This window comes from Dendrobates tinctorius, unplaced genomic scaffold (assembly GCF_039654945.1).
Source record: "Dendrobates tinctorius isolate UK_male_01 unplaced genomic scaffold, ASM3965494v1 ptg000015l, whole genome shotgun sequence".
In the NCBI taxonomy this organism is placed as follows: domain Eukaryota; kingdom Metazoa; phylum Chordata; class Amphibia; order Anura; family Dendrobatidae; genus Dendrobates; species Dendrobates tinctorius.
In genome coordinates, this window is record NW_027361683.1 from 45525302 (window position 1) to 45552500 (window position 27199).

Sequence of the window (27199 nt, forward strand, 5' to 3'; positions counted from 1 at the left end):
GCAGCGGAGCCAGCAAGAAACAAAGACATAGCGCAGTAGTGTGCACTGCACCACTCTGGCGGAAGCCACTAACCACCCAGACTAAGGATGAAAGCGCCTGTTAAGGACGGCGGAACACGCTAAATAAAAATATAAAAAAAGCGTGTTCGCCGCCCTGGGTCCACCGTGCAGCAGGTGTAGAAACCGCTGCTAGAGAGGCAGAGCACAAGGGCGGTAATGTGCACAGGGTTTTAACTGCACCCAGTGCACTAAAGCAAGCTCTGAGACACAGAGCTGCAAGCTTTAAAGCATGCAAAACCACTGCATCTGTTCTAGGTTACAGACTTCAGCGGAGCAGACACGGTATTTAAAAGTCACAGGAGTAGCCTTAGACGTCAGGAGTACTCCGTCTAGTCCTTCCGTAAACTGAAAAGCGGAACGTCGCAACTGCGAATGTCCGACAAACTGCAACCGCAGCGCAGCGATAACTGAACCGAAGGAAAAGCACCGCTATGCTGCAAGCGCGATGCAGGACGCTTAGCTGCTGCAATGGATGAAGCTTGAGCATGCTGGCGCTAACGCTGCTACTGGCTGACCCGATCACTCACAGAATCGTAATAACCAAGGAAGGGGATATTTAATGAGTCAGTCACCAGTCCAAGCATCCATCAGCAAACACACAGCAGCAAGTATGAGAATACTAGCGCATGGCGGAACGGCCATGCGCACTTTTTATAGCGTACGGGACCTGCCGGAAATCCCCAGAGCCCTGAGCATAACCAATGGAATCAGGAGCCGGACCTGAGCACCTGACTCCCGAACTCCAATGGGAGCTCATCCCATGAGCATGCTCAGAAGAAGGGACGAAGGACTTATCCTCTGGAGACAAATGTGAGAATCTGGATTCCGGCATAGGCTTTGTAGAACCCAGATTCCTAACATATACCCCCCCTCCTAGGGCCCCCCCCTCCCTGAACCCTCCGACCTACCAGCCTGTGCCCGACAGTGGCACAGACCTCAGACTCGCCCGAAAGCGAGCCTGATGTCCTATTAGGTGAAACTGAAAACTGGGACATACGGATGGTATCAGCGGAGGTCAGGTCACCAGGTCTCAGGAGGGACACCTGGGAGATAATGGGAGCGGAAGGTTTAGGAGACCGCCGCCATGTATCGACGGACGTCGCCACACTCCGTTCGGGAAGACTGTCCCGAGCACATAACGTGCATGCCCGAATTAATTTCTTCACGTCCCGAGCCCTGTGCGGCCACCAATACGAACCGGCCAGGGACTTCGTGGTCTGCATATATTCACGATGGCCGACCGCATTGGACGCGTTTGCCCACGCGAGAATTTTAGGTCGCTGGCGAGGAGGGACAAAAATCTCGCCGACCGACTCACAGTCAGACCATTGCGGGGCGCTGTCTTCCGGGGAAGCAGCGAGGAGATTATGACAACCGGACATGGACTCTGGAGTCGGGCATGTCTCAGATATTGCGCAAGACACTTCCATGGGCTCGGGAGGTAGAACCTCTGGCTCGGGCAGCTCCAGAGGCTCAAAAAATTTGGGAGCCGGAGTATTTCTACGTTTGGAGTGCGCACGCTCCATACCACGCTCCGAAAAACGGAGATCGATACGGGAAGAGATGGAGATTAGCTTCTTCAGAGTGGTAGGGATCTCTCTAGTGGAGAGAGCATCCTTAACGTGCTCCGCTAGTCCTCTCCAAAAGACTGGAATAAGTGCCTTGTCTGACCACTCCAACTCAGATGCCAATGTCCGAAAACGGACGGCGTACTGGCTAACTGGGAGTGATCCCTGAGACAAGGCAAGCAATTGGAGGGAGGTATCATGGGTGACCCGCGGACCAAGGAAAACTTGCTTGATAGCAGTGAGCAAGTGAGCAGCGGTCCGAATCTCAGGGTCACCGCTCTCCCACAGAGGCGTAGCCCACTCCAGCACCTTGCCCGACAGCGCCTTGGCCCGCTCTGTAGGGAATTGCGCAGCCTGCAGCTCCAGGTGGATCGAGCACTGGCTGTTAAAACCCCTGCAGGAGGCGCCATTCCCAGAATATTTTTCGGGCAACGGGAGGCCGGTAACTGTCGGCGCAAGGGCAGACATGGACATACGCCCTACCGCATCTGTGAGTGCCTGTACCACAGCATCAGTGGCCTGCGCAGCTGTGAGAGCCCTCTCAAGCATAGCCAGGTGAGCCTCGAGCTGTCGCACGCACTGCACTAGTTGCTGCTGGTCTGCCATCTCTAGCCAGACCCTGGCACTAGTATTATGTTAAGGACGGCGGAACATGCTAAATAAAAATATAAATAAAGCGTGTTCGCCGCCCTGGGTCCACCGTGCAGCAGGTGTAGAAACCGCTGCTAGAGAGGCAGAGCACAAGAGCGGTAATGTGCACAGGGTTTTAACTGCACCCAGTGCACTAAAGCAAGCTCTGTTAGAGACACAGAGCTGCAAGCTTTAAAGCATGCAAAACCGCTGAGTCTGTTCTAGGTCACAGACTTCAGCGGAGCAGACACGGTATTTAAAAGTCACAGGAGTAGCCTTAGACGTCAGGACTACTCCGTCTAGACCTACCATAAATTGAAAAGCGGAACGTCGCAACTGCGAACGTCCGACAAACTGCAACCGCATTGCGGTGATAACTGAGCCGCAGGAAAAGCACCGCTATGCTGCAAGCGCGATGCAGGACGCTTAGCTGCTGCAATGGATGAAGCTTGAGCGCGCTGGCGCTACCGCTGCTACTGGCTGACCCAATCACTCACAGAATCGTAATAACCAAGAAAGGGGATATTTAATGAGTCAGTCACCAGTCCAAGCATCCATCATCAAACACACAGCAGCAAGTATGAGAATACTAGCGCATGGCGGAATGGCCATGCGCACTTTTTATAGCGTACGGGACCTGCTGGAAATCCCCAGAGCCCTGAGCATAACCAATGGAATCAGGAGCAGGACCTGAGCACCTGACTTCCGAACTCCAATGGGAGCTCATCCCATGAGCATGCTCAGAAGAAGGGACGAAGGACTTAGCCTCTGGAGAGAAATGTGAGAATTTGGATTCCTGCATAGGCATTGTAGAACCCAGATTCCTAACAGCACCAGACCTGTGCACGGCGCCATGCTGGCGGATGCAGCCACTAGGTACTGTGGTACAGTAAAGGGTGTTTTACTGGATGGAAGATATGTTTCTCCTAGCAGATTAATGTTTGGCCGGGTTTTTCCTTAAAGACGGGACCTGTGATGATGTCAGGGTCACGTGATCAGCCCATGTGATGTCTACCTCACTGGTGGGAGGGGTTAGGCCCTATGTAATGGAGGTTGGTGATTGCCACAGTGAGAGTGTGTTTCTGGAAGCTACAGGAACTTGTGTGGACTCAGCCTGACACTTGTATACTGGATCCCCATGCTGCTGGACTTTGGCAGCAAGACTCTTAAGAACCCCGGGAATGGCACCTGGCGGATGCCGCAGGACCTGGCAGCCGCTTAGTTACGCCCGTCCCGTGCAAGGGGGGAGTCTGGGACCAGTGGTTCTCCGAACTGGAGTATGTGTTTTCTTTGCCTTCTGTTTTGTTAAGCTGCTGGTTACTGAGTGATATTAAAACCTCTGAAATTGGACTTTATGCCTGTGTGTTGCCTCATTACTGCCACCCAGCTATTGCCTACCAGAGCGAATCCCTACCGTACCTTGTGCTGGATGGCACAATATGGCGCAGAGAAGTGGTGCTGTGATTAGGAAGCACCATGGCACTAGGCTTAGCCACTGCAAGGTGCTGACTTACACTAAGATAACCCTACAACATGCGTATCAAAGGGAGGGGTTTCATAATAAGTCATTCACCAGTTCCATGTGTCATGGTTAGGACATGGTTAATGTCCTGTTCTCACAGGGTTAACTTTTTCTGGCCTCTCTTTGGATCTGGGAGGGGTATTTATACTCACTCCAGACTAGCATTCTCTGTCAGCTATACTGTTATTCTGGTTGTGTGTCTGACCGACCCCCCTGTTGTGCATGTATTCTGCATTGCTTGTTTGATTCCCGTGTATGACCCGGCCTGTTCCCTCACTCTGTACTCCGTCTCTCGTTTGGGTACTATTGTCTTCTCTGGTTCTGATCTCCTGACTTGGGTATTGTTACTCCGTTGCAGTTTGTCCCTATTGTACCGTCCATTGCCTGTTCTGGTTTTCTGACCTATTGCTACGTCCTGATTATTCGCTCTGTCTAACCCTTTGGTACTGTTCTGCTATCTCGTGCTTTAACCCGGCTTGATCTGGTTTCTGTCTCTGTCTATGCCCCTTGGTAACATTGTCCTGTAGTTACCTTTCTAGGAGTTTCCCTGCAGCTCCTAGCTCTGTGGAGCTTAGGCCACGCCTCCAGCAGTCACGTGCTTCAGGTCCTGGAGCATGCATCGTCACCGCTGCTGCCCGCTCCACAGGTATCTTTGAGCACTGTTTTTGTACTCAGGACACGCGCACTGGCTCAGTGAGCAAGTGCAGTGCGGTGTTCCTGACACCATGCATCCATCATCATACACACAAGTTATAATAACTGTCTGTACTAGCAGCATCCTTCCGGAACCTTCCCAGTGGACCAATCCGAACAGGAACGGGATCTGCGCATGTGCCCTCTGACCTCCAATGAGAGGTCATCCCATGGGCATGCTCAGTAGGGGAAGAGCAGGACTTAGTCCCAGGAGCGTCTGCTTGCTGCTGACCCACGCATGATGCAATAACAAAGCCAGGAGGAGGAACCAGATGCCTAGTATTTGCCTGGGCAAGGCGCTGGGACCAACGTCTCTGCTGAGCAGCCTCCTCTCCGGTTGGAGAGGAATGGGAGACCGCAGAAGGCAAGGCTCGAGTTCCCTCCTGTGCAGAGGAAGGAACCCAACGCCTAACAACAGCAGTATCAACATTTAAAGGTCTAGGCCCTGACCCTTTTACCCAAGCAGAGCATTTTTTTGTTATTTTGACCATTTCTCATTTTCTGAAAATAAATACAAAATTTAGTGCTTGGAAATTCGAAGACATCTTTTCAGTAGTTTATAGAATAAAAGAGCAATTTACATGTTACTCAAAAATGTACCAATAAAGAGAAAAATTAAACAGACTGTAAATTTTGCAGAAGTATCTTAATTTTTGCCAGAGCTGTGTATGTATATATATATATATATATATATATATATATATTTATATATATATATTTATATACAGTCTGTCTGTAAAGTCATGGTGCACTTTTGACCAGTCACGGGAAAGTATACACGATCCCCGGATCTGACACCCTTACACTTTTATTTTTGGGGTTATATGAAGCAACATGTGTACATTGAACTTATCAACGACATTAATCCCTTAAAACAGAGAATCACAGACGTTATTCACTCTGTTGCACCAGACTTCCTTAACCGTGTGTGGCAAGAACTTCACTATCGTTTGGATGTGTGTAGGGCAACAAATGGAGCTCACATCAAACTGCACTGAATAGGTAGGAAGCTGGGAGAGTTTTTCTTTTATTTGGAGCAGATTTCACACTTCTATCGTTTTTGGTTGCTTTCCAGTGATTGGTCAAAAGTGCACCATGACTTTACGGACACACACGGTATATGAATACAGCATATGTTATATGCTGTACTCATTTAGTCTCTTCATATATATTATACCTATACATTTTCTTTTTGTCTGCTCAACATTCTAGTATAGGTCTATTATGTGTTCCTTCCATTTCATTGTTTGAAATCTATCTTTACTTATTTTATTATCACTCTCTGGCAACAAGTGGTAGTTCTTAATCAAACTTGGCAGCTGGACAGTGCTAGGCACCAACGTAATTATTTATACATTTTAGTCTTTTTTGCCTAAAATACAGAATAGGAAATGTGTCATATTTAACTTCAGCTCTTCTAGAGATCATTTGATCTTCAACTTGCTTAGCTGTTCAAAAAAACAGTAATTTTCACCAGGGGTGCCCAAACTTTTACATGCCACTCTATATGCAGACATGTTCAGCAATGCCTGTTCATGGCCAGTGTGTTTTTCCTTTACTGAGAAATAAATATATGTGACATTAGGTAAAAGAGTTGTCAGTCCTACATGAGGAGGCGGCACTGGGCGGGGAATAAAAGCTACAGTGACAGATTCTTCAGATCTACCAGAACTCTTCAGTCTCATATGCATATCATTTTAGATGCTGATTTCTCTGTAAGGCTAAGTTCACACTTACATTTGGCAGGTCTGCATATGGCTGCGTATGTCCTCCCTTAAGCTCCGCCTATGCTCTGCCTACTTCCGCATGCATCCTGCGTTGTCCTGCATACCTATCTTTAACATTGGGTATGCAGGGACATGTGTTGTATGTGGATGCGTCCGCATGCGGCGTTTTGACGTGCCCGCTGACCACACAGGAACGCAACATGTTGCATTACTGTGTGGTCAGCGGGCACGTCAAAATGCCGCATACATGCATACAACGCATGTCCCTGAGTACCCAATGTTAAAGATAGGTATACAGGACAACGCAAGACTATGCGGAGGTAGGCGGAGCGTAGGCGGAGCTTATGGGAGGACGTACCCAACTATACGCAAGTGTGAACTTAGCCTTATGGAGAAACAGACTGGCCATGTAAAAGTATTGTTAAACTTGTTTTTTTAAAGGGCCACATATGCATATAAATAGTTTGGGGTGTGAAATCCTGCTGTCAGATTTTCTTTAAAAAAATGCTGTCTCTCAGCTTTGACTAAATAAAATCATGAGCAATTAGGGCTTTACCAATAAAGCTTATATATTTTTTTCTATGGTAGAGTGATCATCTAGCCCTTCCTAAATTATTGCAAAATTTTAAATTTTGCTAATACACCTACATTTTGTATATTTATTTTGCAGACCGTTCATCAAGTGATACACTTAAAGAGTACTGTAATTGTTTTGTTTTTTACTAAATGTAAAATTCATAACTTGTTTAATAAAAGACTTTTTAAATGAAAATAAGGCACTGCAGTCACACTGATATTATGAGCCCTCAAATTCATAATGGATACATTTTGTTGCCATATGAGCATCAACTCCGATTTTATATGCTCCTTGTTCATCTTTCCTTTATATATAGATGGATATCAGTGCTTCAGAACAGCAAAGATGAGTCATTGAACGCAGCTTTCATGGGAGACACTGGGTCGAATGACAACTCTAACCAACTGACAAAGCAGATTATCAATGAGATTAGGTCCTTACCTGGAAATCAAGTGTGCTGTGACTGTGGAGCCCCCGGTAATCTGTCCTACTGTCCCTCCCTACTTTCTTCTTTATCTTGTCATCTTTACTATTTAACAGGTTACCTATTTCTCTCACCCATTTTATTCTTGTGGACTTTTACAGAACCTTCCTGGGTATCTACAAACCTAGGGATTCTCATCTGCATTGAGTGTTCTGGGATTCATCGAGATCTAGGAGTACGCTATTCTCGAGTCCAATCCTTGACTCTTGACTTACTTAGCACTTCTGAACTGTTGGTAGGCATCACATTATATCTATCAAAATGTCCGTTTAGTCACATACGGTATATCATGTACCTGAATGTCATATCCCATTATTACCATGGTTTTTTTTTTAGATTGCCGTTTCAATTGGAAATAATAAATTCAATGATATTTTTGAAATAGTAGCTCAAGCATCATGTCCTAAACCCAAACCCAGCAGTGACATGTAAGTGTTGTTGAACTTTTATAGATACCTTATTTTGTTTTATTTTTTTAAGATATGCAAAAATATTAGATACAGCTGACAGTAAAGGTCCAGCAATGCCTGAACATGAGGAAAGAGACATAGCTACAGTATATACTCGTGTGTAAGCCTAGGATGGAAAATGCAGCAGCTACTGGTAAATTCCAAAAATAAAAATAGATACCAATAAAAGTAAATTAATTGAGACATCAGTAGGTTAAATGTTTTTGAACATCCATATTGAATCAGAAGCCCCATATAATGCTTCATACAGTTCATGATGGCCCCATAAGATTCTCCATATAAAATACACTCCATATAATGCAGCACAAAGTTTAATAATGGCCCCATAAGATGCTCCATAGAATATGCCCCATATGCTGCTCCTTAAAGGTTATGGCTCCATAAGATGTTCCATAGATTATGCCCCCATAAGATGCTCCATAAAATGCTCCATATATTATGCCCCCATAAGATGCTCCATAAAATGTTCCATAGATTATGCCCCCATAAGATGCTCCATAGATTATGCCCTATTAAATGCTCCATAGATTATGCCCCATAAGATGCTCTATAGATTATGCCCCCATAAGATGCTCCATAAACTATGCCCCCATAAAATGCTCCATATGCTGCTCCATAGATTAGGCCCCCATATGCTGCCCATAAGATGCTCCATAGATTATGCCCCATATGCTGCCCCATAAGATACTCCATAGATTATGCCCCCATATGCTGTCGCTGCTGCAAATAAAAAAAAGACATACTCACCTCTCTGTCGCTGGGGGCCAGGTGCCGGGGCCCTGAGCAGGCGGGGACAGGTGCCGGTGTCACCACTAGCTCAGGGCCCCGGCACCTGAGATATTCACCTGTCCCCGGTCCATCACTTTGCGTCGGTCTGTCTCTTCCAGGTCTTCTGTCAGTGACTGTTCAGGCAGAGGGCATGGCGCACACTATGTCACCGCGCCCTCTGCTGCCTGAACAACACAGCCAGAGGATGCAGAGGACAGAGTAGTGCGCAGCGATGGACCGGGGACAGGTGAATATTGCATATACTTGCCCCCTACTGGCGCGGTCTCTGCAGCCCCGCTTCTCCAGGTCTCAGGCACCTTCCTTCAGCGGTCACGTGGTACCGCTCATTAGAGTCATGAATATGTGCATATTCATGATTTTAATGAGCGGTACCACGTGACCGCTGAAGGAAGGAGCCTGAGACCTGGAGAAGCAGGGGGGCTGCAGGGGGGGGTAAGTATGATCTGACATCGCTGCTCCCCCTACCCCGCCGACCCCCTGGCATATATGACTCATATAAGCCGAGAGTGGGACTTTCAGCCCCAAAAAATGGGCTGAAAATCTCAGTTTATACGCGAGTATATACGGTAATCAGAATAACTATACTACATTTCTATTTGAAAGTATTTGCTAATATTATTACTACACCTACTACCTATTGGGATAGGATCTTCGAGATGGGAAAACCCCTTTTAAGGGGTTGTCTACTACTAGGCCTCGTGTTCTGACACTGTTCTCACATTGTCAACACTCGCTCTCCCTGGGGCTGTGATGCGGAATTGTGACACACGATGCCAATCAGCACCGGTGTCACTGTCTCTGCCTTCGTACAAAAAGAACATGAAGAGGAAGGCAGGGCTGCAGCTCATCCTGGACTTCATGTTCAGTTTGTTCGTTGGTGGAGATGAAAGTGCTGTTTGGGCGCCAGGCATCACGTGTCATTCCACTGCATCACAGCTCCGGGACTGCAAGTGCCGACACCGCGGGAACAGAGTTGGCACAGGAGGTAAGTATAGGCTTTATTATTTTATCGGGGCAGAACATTTAGTTTAAGAAGCAGTTGTCTTAGTAGTGGACAACCCATTTAAGTCTTCTACCTGAAATAGGGCTATTATTCATAGTAGGCCAGGTTCTGGTGATCAGTCTCCTTGGTATGTAAGATAAATTTCTCAAAGCAGAACCACTGCAGATAAAAAAAAACAATTGAAAACTTGCTTATTTTCATGCTTAAGCAATTGAATAATATGACTAACCCCTTTAAGGCTACGTTCCCACAATGAGCTTTTGGTGAGTTTTTGATGTTGCAGATTTTCTGTACCTATTATGTAAATTAGGTTACTTGCATTTATCCATTATTTTAAAGTGCTCTTTTTCATGTGTATTTTTATCATGTTTTTCACACTGTTGCTTTTGTCTCTTTATGGTATTTTATGTTTTGAATATAGTTGCTTTGCTTTTTATACTTCCTGGTTTTTGGCTTTGACAAAGCTTTATTACTGTAGTCATGTGCGGATTACATGCATCTTTAATTTATTTCAGCCAGGGAAAAAGCACTAAAACTGCATGTGCATATTTGACCTGCGGATTTACCTGTAATGCAAGTCTGTGGGAATCATCTGCACATAAAACTCAGCGTACCCGTAAGAGAATTTTAAATGTTGCGGATTTTAAACGCGCACCACAGGTCAGTTTACACTGAGTAACAAAGAAGCGCAGTAGGCATGAGATTTCTATTAATCCCATCCACTTTGCTTACAATACAAGACACTGCGTTTTTGAGTCCCCGAAAATATGCAGTGTCCATAACTCACCAAAAACTCACATGCTAAATTTTCTTTTGAAAATGTCAACAGGAATAAAGGGATAAACCAAATGTGTGATGCATGCAGGAAGGAAATAAGGCAGTGTTTCACAGGATTGGAAAATTAAACACCCTGGAGGTGCTTTAGTTTGCTTATACAATAGCCAATAAAATTGTGGTTGCCCTGTAGTGATCAAGGAGAAAGGTGGAGATGTAGGAGAGCATTTCCAGAGTATCTTGCCCATGGATGCTGTAGAGGATCATATTCTGTGTCACAATTTTGATATCACTGCCAACGAAAGGAGCAAAGTTTATAGTGAAAATTTGCACCATGTCCTGATTTCTACATATTGGTCATTTTTTTTATAAAGTGTAGAGGCTCTTATTTTTATTTCTATTGCAAATGGATCATTTGTGTCGTGATCACTGTGTCTCCCCAGGGCTTCCAGGAAAGATTACATCACTGCAAAATATGTTGATCACAATTTTGTGGACAGAGAAAGAGGCAATGCTCTGCTTGGAATTAGAGAGGCTATTCAAGGCCGTGACTTAATGGCATTACTGCAGAGCATGGCAAATGGGGCAGATCTGAGTAAACTGCTTCATCCTCTGGACAGTCAGGTATTGACCGCACTAATGCCGGTGTCAGACCAATATATGAAATATTTTACGTCCATGTGGCATCCTTTGTTATAAATCAGCACTTTTAAATGTACATGATCAAATACAGCTTCCTAAGTTAATAATATAAATATATTCGTAGTAGAAATCTTCAATCTTGTGATGTGTCTCTCCTAATAATTTTGTGCTTATTTTTTGTGTTTTAAAGGATCATGTGGAGTATCCTCTTCACTTTGCTGTTTTTATGAGTGAGAGAAATTCCCTCCCGATAGTAGATTTCCTTATCCAAAACGGGTAAGCACAGCACTGAAGTCTATAATTTCACTAGTATACAGTAGTAGAGAAGTACTATCGTTATATATTGAGCGTTCCTGTCTTACTGGATGGATGGCTCTGCTTTCACAGGGGAGCTCTGGATAAAGTTACAGCAGATGGACAAACAGCTCTGCATTATGCGGTCAAATATAATAAACCAGATTGCACACGGCTTCTCTTGAGAGCAAAGGCATCTGTTAATACTGGTAAGCACATCTCTTCTCCCTTCCAAAGTCCAGATACATTCTTTACAATGTCTAATGAAACTGTCATGCTATTGTCATACAAGGCATCAAATAAAATAATCCTGCAATATAGAAAACCTGTCAGTTTCAATTAACCCCTTCACGACCAGAGGTATTTCCGTTTTTGTGTTTTCATTTTTTGCTCCCCAACTTCCCAGAGCCATAACTTTTTTATTTTTCTGTCAATATTGCCATGTGAGGGCTTGACCCGCAAAAAAAACAAGTTGTACTTTTGAAAAACACCATTGATTTTAATATATTGTGTACTGGAAAACGGGAAAAACATTCCAAATGTGGTGAAATTGCAAAAAAAAAGTGCAATTCCACAGGTTTTTTTTTCCATGTTCACTAAATGCTAAAACTGACCTACCATTATGATTCTCCAGGTCATTACGAGTTAATAGACACCAAATATCTCTAGGTTCTTTTTTATTTAAGTGGTGAGAAAACATCCAAAAGTTTGGTTAAAAAAAAGTGCCATTTTCCGAGACCCATAGCGTCTCCATTTTTCATGATATGGGACAGGGTGAGGGCTTATTTTTTGCGTTCCAAGTTGACATCTTTATTGATACAATTTTGGAGCAGATACGATCTTTTGATCACCCATTATTGCATTTTATTGCAATGTAGCAGCGAACAAAAAACGTAATTCTGACGTTTTGAATTTTTTTCCTTGCTACGCTATTTAGCGATAGGGTTAATTCTTTTTTTTTATATTGATAAGTTGGGCGATTCTAAACACAGCGATACCAAATATGTGTATGTTTGATTTTTTTTTTTGTTTTATTTTGAATGGGATGAAAGAGGGGTGATTTGAACTTTATAAATTTTTTTATTTTTTTAAATATTTTTTGAAACATTCTGTTTTCACTTTTTGCAGGCTTCAGTAATCTCCATGGGAGACTACAAGCTCCAGTTGTCTAGTCGCCTCTCCTATACACAGGCGATGATCAGATCACCTGTATGTAGCAGAAATGCTCATTTTCTAAGCGCGCCGACCACTGGGCAGCGCTCATAGCAGTTCGGCAATGACAACCACAGGGGTCTGCTTTAGACCTTTGGTTGTCATGCTGATCCATCGGTGACTCTTGATCATATGATGGGGTCATCAGTGGGCAGGATTTACGACGCCTATCCGGTAAGTGCTAGTTAAGTGCCGCTGTCAGAAAATTGACAGTGGCTATTTAATTAGTTAACAGTGGCGGATGGATCGCGATTCTATCCGCAGCTGTTGCGGGCACATGCCAGCTGTATATATCAGCTGACATACCCGGAAAGGTGCGGACTCCGTGCCGGAGCTCCCACCAAATGGGGAGTCCGATCTCGGCGTACTATTACACCCGATGTCGGAATGGGGTTAAGCTATTAACTGGCAGATATAGGGTTAATCTGCCGGTTAATAGCGTTCGGAAGGTACCCAGCTGCGTACTAAAAGTGCTACAACTGGGATATCATGAACTTTATTTCTCTCAGGAGCTGCCGACTTTCAGTCATGCAGGTGTGCCCGGAGCATTTACAGTCACTGATCATGAAGGAATGGGGAACGGCAGCGGCATTCCACCCATGTGTAAAATCCAAAAAGATTCATTCAAGCATATCAAGCCATATTAAAATCATAGAAAACCTGACATGTTTCTGGTGTGTTTCCACACCTTTACTCATTCCTATGAGTAAAGGTGCAGGAACGCACCTGAAACGCATCTGGTATTCTATGATTTTAATATGGCTTGATATGCCTGAATAAAGTTTTTTAATTTTACACACGGGTGGAGTGCCGCTGCCTTTCCCCAATCCCTTCATGTTTTGTTGTGCTCACCAGCGGGACGAGTGTCCACCTGTTTCATGTGATTGGACTAGACCTCATTTGGTTTCATTCCCGGATTTCGTTGAAGCTCTCAGATCTCCTTCTCCTACAGTAACCGATCATAGCACAAAGAACTGTAACCTCGTCCCGTCACTGACTGACAACCATCTCCACAGTGCTTCACAATTGCTTTAAATGTAGTGATTTTTGTTACTTTAGAGAAGTTTAGAGATATTCAAAGATCATTCAGAGTTTTGGCAAAATATCTTTATTTTTAGTTAACCCGGTTGCCACCTGAGAAGTATCCATACATCCCTGTGACCTGGAAGTTAGTGACCTGTGCCGTATGGATACGTCTCTGTGATCATCGTTAGGTGTCAGCTAATTCTGACAGCTGAAACCCGGCACTCAGTGCCAAGAGCGGTCCCGTACTGCCCCTGGCACTTTAACCTCCTAAATGCTGCGATCTAATTCGATTTCAGCATTTCGGGAGCAGGTGGACGGAAGACAACTCCTCTGCCCTTGGATCGGAGATTCTACGACGTCATAAAAAAAAAATAAGTAAAAATAGATTTGGTATCGCCGCGTCCGGAAAGACCCGACCTATAAAATTGTCCCACTAATTAACCTCTTAAGTGAACATCATACAAAAGGGAAAAAACAATGCCTTATCATCATACCTCTGAACAAAAAGTGAAATAAAACGCGATCAAAAAGACGAACATAAATATAATGGTATTGCTGAAAATGTCATCTTGCCCCGCAAAAATGAAGGCTCCATACTGCTCCATCAGCGAAAAAATAAACAAGTTATAGCTCTCAGAATAAAGTGATGCAAAAATATACAGTATTTTTATGTATAAAATAGTCTTTATTGGGTAAAAGCGGCAAAACATAAAAAAAGATGTAACTGGGGTATCACTGTAATCATACTGACCTGAAGAATAAGGCTCCCTTATCAATTTTGACACACGTGGAACGACATGAACCCCACCCCCCCAAAAAAAAAGAATTGCTGGTTTTTGTTCATTCTGCCTCCCAAAAATCTGAATAGAAAGCGATCAAAAAATGTCACGTGGCTGAATATGGTACCGATAAAAACGTCAACTCGTCCCGCAAAAACAAGACCTGACATGACTCTGTGGGCCAAAATATGGAAAAATTATAACTCTCAAAATATGGTGATGCAAAAACTAGTTTTTGCAATAAAAAGCGTCTTTTAGTGTGTGACAGCAGCCAACATAAAGACCCGATATAAATCTGGTATCGCTGTAATCACATCGATCCATAGTATAAAGTCACCTTACCACTTATGCCGCATGAGGAACGGCGTAAAAAATAAATAAAACCAATTCTTCACATGCTGTTCATTTTTTTCATTCTGCCTCCCAAAGATTGCAGTAAGTCTCAGCACACATTTATACTTCGCTCTGCGTTGAGCTCTTATATCAGGGTTTACGTGTAAATCTCTGAAATATGTGATTCAGACGGAACCTCTGGCAAAAGATTCCCTATAAGGAGGCAAATGGAGGCACTGTGGGTGCCATAGGACCTGTGACCCGGCGTTGTATGACTTTTTGAGGAATGCATAAAAGTGCTTTTGGCCACAGTTTTGTGCAATGAAAAGGACAGCGCTGAGCAAAGGCCAGACAGAGTCCAGAGTAACTGCTGCCTCGTTATAGTGAATGGCTCCCTCGGGGGTTTCATCTGAATCATGTCACTCAGAGATTTAGATGGAAACCCCGATGTAAGTGGTCAGCATTGAGCGTTTGATCCCAAACGTTATGTAAAATGTTTGCAATAAAGGCTTCAACTCAATCCTCAAAAAAAACAAGCCTCCACTCAGGTCTGTCATCTGTTAACGGAAATATAGGGGGCTTCCATGTTACTGGTAGCACAAAGGCTCTGGAAAAGCGAAATGGCTCTTCGCCCCTCAACAGAAATTCAGCAAATTTTGCACTCCTAAATCCAAATGCCCTCCCTTCTCTTCTGAGCGCCACAGTGTACCTAAACCACATATACATACATATTAGTCCTTACAACCTACACAACATGGATCTCACTCCGTATGGAACTAAATTACTCAGAGTCAAAAGAATAAATTAAGGCACAAGGAGTGTATAGAAAAATTAATGCTTATTTTATTCTCAAAAACAGTATACATAAAATCATGTCAACGTATATGAATGGGTGCCTCAAATCAGACTAGAAAATACAAGCATCAAGATTGGGCACAGAACTTCAGTAAGTCAAGTAAAATCTACATGGCACATATGATAGTAACTGCAGTGCAGCATAATGTGGCCAGCAATCAGAATAAAACAGTCATACAGTAAAATACTAAAGAGACAAAGTTAAATTAGGATGGATCAATAGCATAAAGTGCCTAATTGCATATATACACATTCCCAAACCACTTTCTAAGCCATATAGATAACCCTGGTTGCCATGATAAAAGTGCATATAAACTCTGCAATACCTGTAATGTGACCAAGCTGCTGCGCCCACCCTGATGCGCGTTTCACCTATTCTTCTTCCGGGGACGTGTGGAAGAAGAATAGGCAAAATGCCCCGGGAAGAATAGGTGAAACGCGCATCGGGGTGGGCTGCAGCAGCTTGGTCACATTAGGCCTCTTTCACACTTCAGTTTTTTACAATCAGTCACAATCCGCCAGGTTTTGGAAAAAACGGATCCGCAATTTTCTTTTGAGGATCCGTTTTTTTCCCCATTGACTTCCATTATTGGCGGATTGTGACGGATTGCCGTCCGTTGCATCCTTTTTTTGCGGATCCGCCAAAAGTTGCTGTCCGTCACCATCCTCAAAGATTTCAAAACGGAGCTTGCAACGTTTTTTTCTCTGGCGGATCCTCCAGACACAGATTTAAGCCGAGATTCTTTCTGGGTGCCGGACAAAAAAAAAAAAATCTCTCTCTCTCTCTCTCCCTCTCTCCCTCTCCCTCTCCCTCCTTTTCCAGGCTGCGATTCCTTTACAATTCTTCATTTGTCGGATCCGTCAAAAAAAACCGACGGGTGGCATCCGTTGTCATCAGTACTAAAACGGATCCGCCATCCGTCCTTTTGGCGGATTTTGACTAATGCAAAAAACTGAAGTGTGAAAGAGGCCTTACAGGTATTGCAGAGTTTATATGCATTTTTATCATGGCAACCAGGGTTATCTATATGGCTTTGTAAGTGGTTTGGGAATGTGTATATATGCTGTGGGGATGTGGCTCGCTTAGGTGCAGCGGGAGACAAATATGAGACAGGTTCTTCAACAGTGCTTGCGGTTTATTCACGGCATAAACGCACAAGGCAACGTAACACCAAACAAATAGCCTTTTAGCTCAGGCAAAATAACACAAAATGTCCGTAGTTGTAGACTCAGAGCAGGAGTCTCAGCACACATGGGAGGCTTAGTCCTCCCCACACACAACTCCCTGGTTCAGGAGCAGGCCACATTATAAGGCTGTAGCCACACCCACAAACTCAGCAGCTGACTGGTCACCTGACTGTGACCTCACCACAGGTCCTTCAAACAACCACAATAATAATATTTGGTACGCTTTACTTATGCCTTACATTATAGAGACAAGCCATTTATGAGGCACATATCTCCCATCAATTACACGACCCTTAGCCCTGCCACATACCTCCCCCCTCTGCCTAAAGCCGTGGGGCTTGGCACTTTCACCTACCAGGCAAGGGATTCTGGAGAGGGCATCGGCATTCCCATGTAGCTTCCCGGCCCTATGCTCTACATGGAAGCTGAAGTCTTGTAGGGCTAAGAACCAGCGGGTGACCCTAGCATTCTTGCCCTTTGTTTCCCTCATCCACCTGAGTGGGGCATGGTCGGATATTAATCTAAACTTCCGTCCCACCAGGTAGTACCGTAATGTGTCCACTGCCCATTTTATGGCCAAACACTCCTTCTCTACCACTGAGTAATTTCTCTCACAAGGAGTCAACTTCCTACTCAAGTAGAGAACAGGATGCTCCTTCCCACGTATCTCTTGGGAGAGGACTGCTCCTATCCCGACATCTGAGGCATCTGTCTGGAGGACAAATTCACGTTTAAAGTCTGGGGCCACCAAAACGGGTTGCTTGCAAAGAGTTCCCTTCATTTCTTGGAAGGCTGACTCTGCTTCTTCGGACCAGCTGACCATCACTGACTTCGTCCCCTTAAGCATATCAGTTAGAGATGCAGCCATTGTGGCGAAGTTTGGGATGAACCTCCTGTAATATCCCACAATCCCCAGGAAAGCTTTAACTTGCTTCTTTGACAGAGGTCTCGGCCATGTCTGAATTGCTTCCACTTTATTGATTTGGGGTTTGATCTCGCCACGCCCCACTACATATCCGAGGTACTTGGCTTCTTCTCTCCCCAAGGCACACTTCTTCGGGTTTATTGTAAACCCCGCCTCTCTTAGAGCATCAAACACTGCTTGGACCTTCTCCAGGTGAGTCTCCCAGTCCGGGGTAAAGATGACGATATCATCTAGATATGCGGCAGCATATAGCTTATGAGGCGCAAGGATTCTATCCATCGCCCTCTGGAAGGTTGCTGGAGCTCCCTGTAGGCCAAACGGCATCCGGACATACTGGAAGCACCCGTCTGGTGTGGAGAATGCCGTCTTCTCCTTGGCTTCCTGTGCCATGGGAATCTGCCAATATCCCTTTGTCAGATCCAAAGTGGTTATGTATCTGGCCGGTCCAAGTCTCTCGATGAGCTCATCAACGCGTGGCATGGGATAAGCGTCGAACTTGGAGACCTCATTCAGCTTTCGGTAATCGTTGCAGAACCTCCATTCACCATCAGGTTTTGGGACCAGGACAATCGGGCTCGACCAGCCGCTCTTGGATTCCTCAATGACCCCGAGCTTCAACATACGCTGCACCTCCTTGGAGATTACCTCTCACCGGGCCTCAGGAATACGATAGGGTTTCACGTTCACCCGCACATGTGGCTCGGTCAGAATTTTGTGCTCCACCACCTTCGTGCTCCCCGGCAACTCTGAGAACAGGTCGCGGTTTTTCTGGAGTAACTCCCGGCACTGCTGTTTCTGGGCCTTCGACAGAGTCTCCGCTATGGTAACGGCTACAACCTCCCCTTCTAGGTTGCCCAGCAAGCACGGAGTTACCCCTGGCTCTCTATCTTGCCATGGCTTGATAAGGTTAATATGGTAAACCTGGTATGGCTTCCGTCTTCCAGGTTGGTGGATCTTGTAGTTTACGTCTCCCAGCTTCTCCACCACCTCATATAGCCCTTGCCACTTGGCCAAGAACTTACTCTCCACCGTCGGGATTAGCACGAGAACTCGGTCTCCCGGATTGAACTGCCTCACTCTGGTTGACCGGTTGTAGACCCTGGCCTGAGCCTCTTGTGCCTGGCGGAGATGTTCTTTAACAATGGGCATCACCTTCGCAACCCTCTGCTGCATCAGTGCCACATGCTCAATGACGCTTCTGTGGGGCGTGACTTCGGCTTCCCAGGTTTCCTTGGCTATATCTAGGAGACCTCATGGATGCCGGCCGTACAGAAGCTCGAAGGGGGAGAACCCCGTGGATACGTCTCTGTGATCATCGTTAGGTGTCAGCTAATTCTGACAGCTGAAACCCGGCACTCAGTGCCAAGAGCGGTCCCGTACTGCCCCTGGCACTTTAACCTCCTAAATGCTGCGATCTAATTCGATTTCAGCATTTCGGGAGCAGGTGGACGGAAGACAACTCCTCTGCCCTTGGATCGGAGATTCTACGACGTCATAAAAAAAAAATAAGTAAAAATAGATTTGGTATCGCCGCGTCCGGAAAGACCCGACCTATAAAATTGTCCCACTAATTAACCTCTTAAGTGAACATCATACAAAAGGGAAAAAACAATGCCTTATCATCATACCTCTGAACAAAAAGTGAAATAAAACGCGATCAAAAAGACGAACATAAATATAATGGTATTGCTGAAAATGTCATCTTGCCCCGCAAAAATGAAGGCTCCATACTGCTCCATCAGCGAAAAAATAAACAAGTTATAGCTCTCAGAATAAAGTGATGCAAAAATATACAGTATTTTTATGTATAAAATAGTCTTTATTGGGTAAAAGCGGCAAAACATAAAAAAAGATGTAACTGGGGTATCACTGTAATCATACTGACCTGAAGAATAAGGCTCCCTTATCAATTTTGACACACGTGGAACGACATGAACCCCACCCCCCCAAAAAAAAAAGAATTGCTGGTTTTTGTTCATTCCGCCTCCCAAAAATCTGAATAGAAAGCGATCAAAAAATGTCACGTGGCTGAATATGGTACCGATAAAAACGTCAACTCGTCCCGCAAAAACAAGACCTGACATGACTCTGTGGGCCAAAATATGGAAAAATTATAACTCTCAAAATATGGTGATGCAAAAACTAGTTTTTGCAATAAAAAGCGTCTTTTAGTGTGTGACAGCAGCCAACATAAAGACCCGATATAAATCTGGTATCGCTGTAATCACATCGATCCATAGTATAAAGTCACCTTACCACTTATGCCGCATGAGGAACGGCGTAAAAAATAAATAAAACCAATTCTTCACATGCTGTTCATTTTTTTCATTCTGCCTCCCAAAGATTGCAGTAAGTCTCAGCACACATTTATACTTCGCTCTGCGTTGAGCTCTTATATCAGGGTTTACGTGTAAATCTCTGAAATATGTGATTCAGACGGAACCTCTGGCAAAAGATTCCCTATAAGGAGGCAAATGGAGGCACTGTGGGTGCCATAGGACCTGTGACCCGGCGTTGTATGACTTTTTGAGGAATGCATAAAAGTGCTTTTGGCCACAGTTTTGTGCAATGAAAAGGACAGCGCTGAGCAAAGGCCAGACAGAGTCCAGAGTAACTGCTGCCTCGTTATAGTGAATGGCTCCCTCGGGGGTTTCATCTGAATCATGTCACTCAGAGATTTAGATGGAAACCCCGATGTAAGTGGTCAGCATTGAGCGTTTGATCCCAAACGTTATGTAAAATGTTTGCAATAAAGGCTTCAACTCAATCCTCAAAAAAAACAAGCCTCCACTCAGGTCTGTCATCTGTTAACGGAAATATAGGGGGCTTCCATGTTACTGGTAGCACAAAGGCTCTGGAAAAGCGAAATGGCTCTTCGCCCCTCAACAGAAATTCAGCAAATTTTGCACTCCTAAATCCAAATGCCCTCCCTTCTCTTCTGAGCGCCACAGTGTGCCTAAACCACATATACATACATATTAGTCCTTACAACCTACACAACATGGATCTCACTCCGTATGGAACTAAATTACTCAGAGTCAAAAGAATAAATTAAGGCACAAGGAGTGTATAGAAAAATTAATGCTTATTTTATTCTCAAAAACAGTATACATAAAATCATGTCAACGTATATGAATGGGTGCCTCAAATCAGACTAGAAAATACAAGCATCAAGATTGGGCACAGAACTTCAGTAAGTCAAGTAAAATCTACATGGCACATATGATAGTAACTGCAGTGCAGCATAATGTGGCCAGCAATCAGAATAAAACAGTCATACAGTAAAATACTAAAGAGACAAAGTTAAATTAGGATGGATCAATAGCATAAAGTGCCTAATTGCATATATACACATTCCCAAACCACTTTCTAAGCCATATAGATAACCCTGGTTGCCATGATAAAAGTGCATATAAACTCTGCAATACCTGTAATGTGACCAAGCTGCTGCGCCCACCCTGATGCGCGTTTCACCTATTCTTCTTCCGGGGACGTGTGGAAGAAGAATAGGCAAAATGCCCCGGGAAGAATAGGTGAAACGCGCATCGGGGTGGGCTGCAGCAGCTTGGTCACATTAGGCCTCTTTCACACTTCAGTTTTTTACAATCAGTCACAATCCGCCAGGTTTTGAAAAAAACGGATCCGCAATTTTCTTTTGAGGATCCGTTTTTTTCCCCATTGACTTCCATTATTGGCGGATTGTGACGGATTGCCGTCCGTTGCATCCTTTTTTTGCGGATCCGCCAAAAGTTGCTGTCCGTCACCATCCTCAAAGATTTCAAAACGGAGCTTGCAACGTTTTTTTCTCTGGCGGATCCTCCAGACACAGATTTAAGCCGAGATTCTTTCTGGGTGCCGGACAAAAAAAAAAAAAATCTCTCTCTCTCTCTCTCTCTCTCTCTCCCTCTCCCTCTCTCCCTCTCCCTCTCCCTCCTTTTCCAGGCTGCGATTCCTTTACAATTCTTCATTTGTCGGATCCGTCAAAAAAAACCGACGGGTGGCATCCGTTGTCATCAGTACTAAAACGGATCCGCCATCCGTCCTTTTGGCGGATTTTGACTAATGCAAAAAACTGAAGTGTGAAAGAGGCCTTACAGGTATTGCAGAGTTTATATGCATTTTTATCATGGCAACCAGGGTTATCTATATGGCTTTGTAAGTGGTTTGGGAATGTGTATATATGCTGTGGGGATGTGGCTCACTTAGGTGCAGCGGGAGACAAATATGAGACAGGTTCTTCAACAGTGCTTGCGGTTTATTCACGGCATAAACGCACAAGGCAACGTAACACCAAACAAATAGCCTTTTAGCTCAGGCAAAATAACACAAAATGTCCGTAGTTGTAGACTCAGAGCAGGAGTCTCAGCACACATGGGAGGCTTAGTCCTCCCCACACACAACTCCCTGGTTCAGGAGCAGGCCACATTATAAGGCTGTAGCCACACCCACAAACTCAGCAGCTGACTGGTCACCTGACTGTGACCTCACCACAGGTCCTTCAAACAACCACAATAATAATATCTGGTACGCTTTACTTATGCCTTACATTATAGAGACAAGCCATTTATGAGGCACATATCTCCCATCAATTACACGACCCTTAGCCCTGCCACATACCTCCCCCCTCTGCCTAAAGCCGTGGGGCTTGGCACTTTCACCTACCAGGCAAGGGATTCTGGAGAGGGCATCGGCATTCCCATGTAGCTTCCCGGCCCTATGCTCTACATGGAAGCTGAAGTCTTGTAGGGCTAAGAACCAGCGGGTGACCCTAGCATTCTTGCCCTTTGTTTCCCTCATCCACCTGAGTGGGGCATGGTCGGATATTAATCTAAACTTCCGTCCCACCAGGTAGTACCGTAATGTGTCCACTGCCCATTTTATGGCCAAACACTCCTTCTCTACCACTGAGTAATTTCTCTCACAAGGAGTCAACTTCCTACTCAAGTAGAGAACAGGATGCTCCTCCCCACGTATCTCTTGGGAGGGGACTGCTCCTATCCCGACATCTGAGGCATCTGTCTGGAGGACAAATTCACGTTTAAAGTCTGGGGCCACCAAAACGGGTTGCTTGCAAAGAGCTCCCTTCATTTCTTGGAAGGCTGACTCTGCTTCTTCGGACCAGCTGACCATCACTGACTTCGTCCCCTTAAGCAGATCAGTTAGAGGTGCAGCCATTGTGGCGAAGTTTGGGATGAACCTCCTGTAATATCCCACAATCCCCAGGAAAGCTTTAACTTGCTTCTTTGACAGAGGTCTCGGCCATGTCTGAATTGCTTCCACTTTATTGATTTGGGGTTTGATCTCGCCACGCCCCACTACATATCCGAGGTACTTGGCTTCTTCTCTCCCCAAGGCACACTTCTTCGGATTTATTGTAAACCCCGCCTCTCTTAGAGCATCAAACACTGCTTGGACCTTCTCCAGGTGAGTCTCCCAGTCCGGGGTAAAGATGACGATATCATCTAGATATGCGGCAGCATATAGCTTATGAGGCGCAAGGATTCTATCCATCGCCCTCTGGAAGGTTGCTGGAGCTCCCTGTAGGCCAAACGGCATCCGGACATACTGGAAGCACCCGTCTGGTGTGGAGAATGCCGTCTTCTCCTTGGCTTCCTGTGCCATGGGAATCTGCCAATATCCCTTTGTCAGATCCAAAGTGGTTATGTATCTGGCCGGTCCAAGTCTCTCGATGAGCTCATCAACGCGTGGCATGGGATAAGCGTCGAACTTGGAGACCTCATTCAGCTTTCGGTAATCGTTGCAGAACCTCCATTCACCATCAGGTTTTGGGACCAGGACAATCGGGCTCGACCAGCCGCTCTTGGATTCCTCAATGACCCCGAGCTTCAACATACGCTGCACCTCCTTGGAGATTACCTCTCGCCGGGCCTCAGGAATATGATAGGGTTTCACGTTCACCCGCACATGTGGCTCGGTCAGAATTTCGTGCTCCACCACCTTCGTGCTCCCCGGCAACTCTGAGAACAGGTCGCGGTTTTTCTGGAGTAACTCCCGGCACTGCTGTTTCTGGGCCTTCGACAGAGTCTCCGCTATGGTAACGGCTCCAACCTCCCCTTCTAGGTTGCCCAGCAAGCACGGAGTTACCCCTGGCTCTCTATCTTGCCATGGCTTGATAAGGTTAATATGGTAAACCTGGTATGGCTTCCGTCTTCCAGGTTGGTGGATCTTGTAGTTTACGTCTCCCAGCTTCTCCACCACCTCATATAGCCCTTGCCACTTGGCCAAGAACTTACTCTCCACCGTCGGGATTAGCATGAGAACTCGGTCTCCCGGATTGAACTGCCTCACTCTGGCTGACCGGTTGTAGACCCTGGCCTGAGCCTCTTGTGCCTGGCGGAGATGTTCTTTAACAATGGGCATCACCTTCGCAACCCTCTGCTGCATCAGTGCCACATGCTCAATGACGCTTCTGTGGGGCGTGACTTCGGCTTCCCAGGTTTCCTTGGCTATATCTAGGAGACCTCGTGGATGCCGGCCGTACAGAAGCTCGAAGGGGGAGAACCCCGTGGAGGCCTGGGGAACTTCACGGATAGAAAACAGTAAATACGGTAGGAGACAATCCCAGTCTCTACCATCTTCCTCTATGACTTTTCTCAGCATGCTCTTCAGTGTCTTGTTAAACCTCTCAACAAGGCCATCTGACTGCGGATGGTACACTGAAGTCCTTAACTGGGAAATTTGCAAGACTCTGCACAATTCTCTCATCACTTTGCTCATAAAAGGTGTCCCCTGGTCGGTCAGGATCTCCTTCGGCAAACCCGTCCGGGAAAACACATGGACCAGCTCACGGGCTATACTCTTCGCGGAGGAGTTTCTCAGGGGAATGGCCTCAGGATAGCGTGTGGCATAGTCCAGGATGACTAATATATACTGATGCCCCCGAGCTGATTTAACTAAGGGACCGACCAAGTCCATGGCAATTCTCTCAAATGGCACCTCAATAATGGGCAGTGGCACAAGAGGGTTCCGAAAATGAGATGTGGGGGCAGTTAACTGACATGTCGGGCAGGACCTGCAATAGTTTACTATTTCCCGGTGACACCCAGGCCAATAGAACCTCTGTACAACCTGTTCCTGGGTTTTTTCCACCCCCAGGTGTCCCCCCAAGATGTGTGAATGGGCCATGTCCAACACTTTTCGTCTATAGGGGCCTGGTACTATTAACTGCTCTGCCACCTCCTCCCTTATTTTCGTGACCCGGTACAACAATTCCCCACTCAACATAAAATGGGGAAACCTTGTGTCTGCTCCTGGCTCTTGTGCAACCCCATTAATGACGGTGACATTGTTAAAGGATTCCCTTAGTGTGGGGACCCTATGTTGGGCAGTCCCAAAATTCTCCCCGGCCACCCCTAACTCCGGGATGTCAGGTACAGGGGACCCTTCCTCTTCATCCCCAACAAGGACACATAAAGGAAAGTCGTCTGCCTCTGGTGGTGGCGATACCTCAGTGGGTTGGATTGGTTCCCTGCTCTTGCTAGCACACTCAGAACCCCTCCCCCACAGATCCCAAAACAGACAGAAATCCCGGCCAATAATTATGGGATGCAACAAGTCTCGAACAACACCAACTTCATGCGACTCGGTGCCATGCGCCGTTTCAATCTTCACCCTAGCCATAGGGTAGTCCTTTGCATCGCCATGTATGCACCGAACACCAATCTTTTTACCCGGGAGTATATTTAGAGGAAAACTGGCCCTCACAAGGGTCACCAAGCTCCCGGAGTCCAGAAGCGCCATTGCTGCTCGACCGTTCACCTTCACGGGACACGCTTGTGGCCCCTTGTTAGGTAGCGAGTTCACACTGCAAGCTGGATATGCGTAGTATGAACTACGGCGTCCCATGCTGCAGTCCATCTGCTCGGTGGTCTGGGGACAACGGGCCGCTATATGTCCTGGCTCATGACATTTCCAGCAAATAACACCCGAGAGGACCTTGGGCACCGCCTCCCCCACCCCTTTTGACCTTGGACGCACCACGCCTTTTTGTGACTCCGCCCCCTGCTGGGACCCCCAATACGGAATGGGCTGCTTCCCCAGGGAACCTTCCATCCCCTGGTATCTCTCGACCAGCCCAACCAGTTCATCAGCATTTTGGGGATCACCCTGGGCAACCCAAGTCTGTAGAGGTCACGGCAGAGAATGCACAAACCGATCCATCACAACTCGCTCTACCATCTGTGCCGGGGAAGCCGACTCTGGCTGCAGCCATTTCTGGACCAGGTGCAACAGGTCAAACATTTGGGAGCGCGGGGGTTTGTCCCGGTGATAGGCCCAACGATGCACTCTCTGTGCCCTGGTAGTCATTGTTACCCCCAAGCGGGCGAGAATTTCCGCTTTTAATTTGGGATACTCTCTGGCATCTTGTACCGTCAGGTCAAAGTACGCCTTCTGGGGCTCCCCCGTTAGGTATGGGGCCAGTACCTCCGCCCACCGCTCTGGCTGAAGTTTTTCCCTCTCAGCCACCCTTTCAAACACCGTCAGGAAGGCCTCAACATCATCCTCAGGGGTCATTATCTGTAATGCGCGTCTTACCGCCTTCTCGACGTCGGTGGCATCAGCCCGACCTGGGGTTGGGGCGCTCGTCCTGCCCTCCTGGATGGCGGTTGCCAGAAGCTGCATCTGCTGCCGTTGTTCCTGCTGGCTCTGCTGGAACTGCTGCCGCTGCTCCTGCTGGCCTTGCTGGATCTGCTGTAACAACAGCTTGTTGGTTTCCTGCTGCAGTGCCTGGGACTGGACCAGGTGTTTCAGCAGGTCCTCCATGATTCCCGGCAGTACTTGTTGCCCCACTGCAAACTTCACCCAGGACATGCAGCAACTGTCTCAAGTCTCTGCTGGGACCGCTGCCCGCACGTGTACCACCAATTGTGGGGATGTGGCTCGCTTAGGTGCAGCGGGAGACAAATATGAGACAGGTTCTTCAACAGTGCTTGCGGTTTATTCACGGCATAAACGCACAAGGCAACGTAACACCAAACAAATAGCCTTTTAGCTCAGGCAAAATAACACAAAATGTCCGTAGTTGTAGACTCAGAGCAGGAGTCTCAGCACACATGGGAGGCTTAGTCCTCCCCACACACAACTCCCTGGTTCAGGAGCAGGCCACATTATAAGGCTGTAGCCACACCCACAAACTCAGCAGCTGACTGGTCACCTGACTGTGACCTCACCACAGGTCCTTCAAACAACCACAATAATAATATCTGGTACGCTTTACTTATGCCTTACATTATAGAGACAAGCCATTTATGAGGCACATATCTCCCATCAATTACACGACCCTTAGCCCTGCCACAATGCATATAGGCATTTTATGCTATTGTTCCCTCCTAATTTAACTTTAACTTTATGTCTCTTTAGTATTTTACTGTATGACTGTTTTATTTTGATTGCTGGCCATATTATGCTGTACTGCAGTTACTATCATACGTGCCATGTAGCTTTTACTTGACTTATTGAAGTTCTGTGCCCAATCTTGCTGCTTGTTTTTTCTAGTCTGACTTGAGGCACCCATTCATATACGTTGACATGATTTCTATATACCGTATATTGTTTTTCAGAATAAAATAAGTATTACTTTATCTATACTCTCATTGTGCCTTAATTTTTTCATAATAATTTAGAAAC

General features: G+C 46.0%; 1 protein-coding gene across 2 annotated transcripts in view; it reads left to right on the top strand.

The window, feature by feature from the left end:
- The window catches only part of LOC141076922 (arf-GAP with SH3 domain, ANK repeat and PH domain-containing protein 3-like), a 297702-nt gene that overhangs the window by 190487 nt on the left and 80016 nt on the right, over window positions 1-27199 (top strand). For both annotated transcript variants that reach the window (XM_073564144.1, XM_073564145.1), the window contains 6 exons: window positions 7094-7254; window positions 7363-7496; window positions 7598-7689; window positions 10741-10921; window positions 11130-11215; window positions 11327-11442. In XM_073564144.1, the coding sequence (XP_073420245.1) occupies window positions 7094-7254; window positions 7363-7496; window positions 7598-7689; window positions 10741-10921; window positions 11130-11215; window positions 11327-11442 (770 nt within the window). The remainder of the gene's footprint in view (window positions 1-7093; window positions 7255-7362; window positions 7497-7597; window positions 7690-10740; window positions 10922-11129; window positions 11216-11326; window positions 11443-27199) is intronic.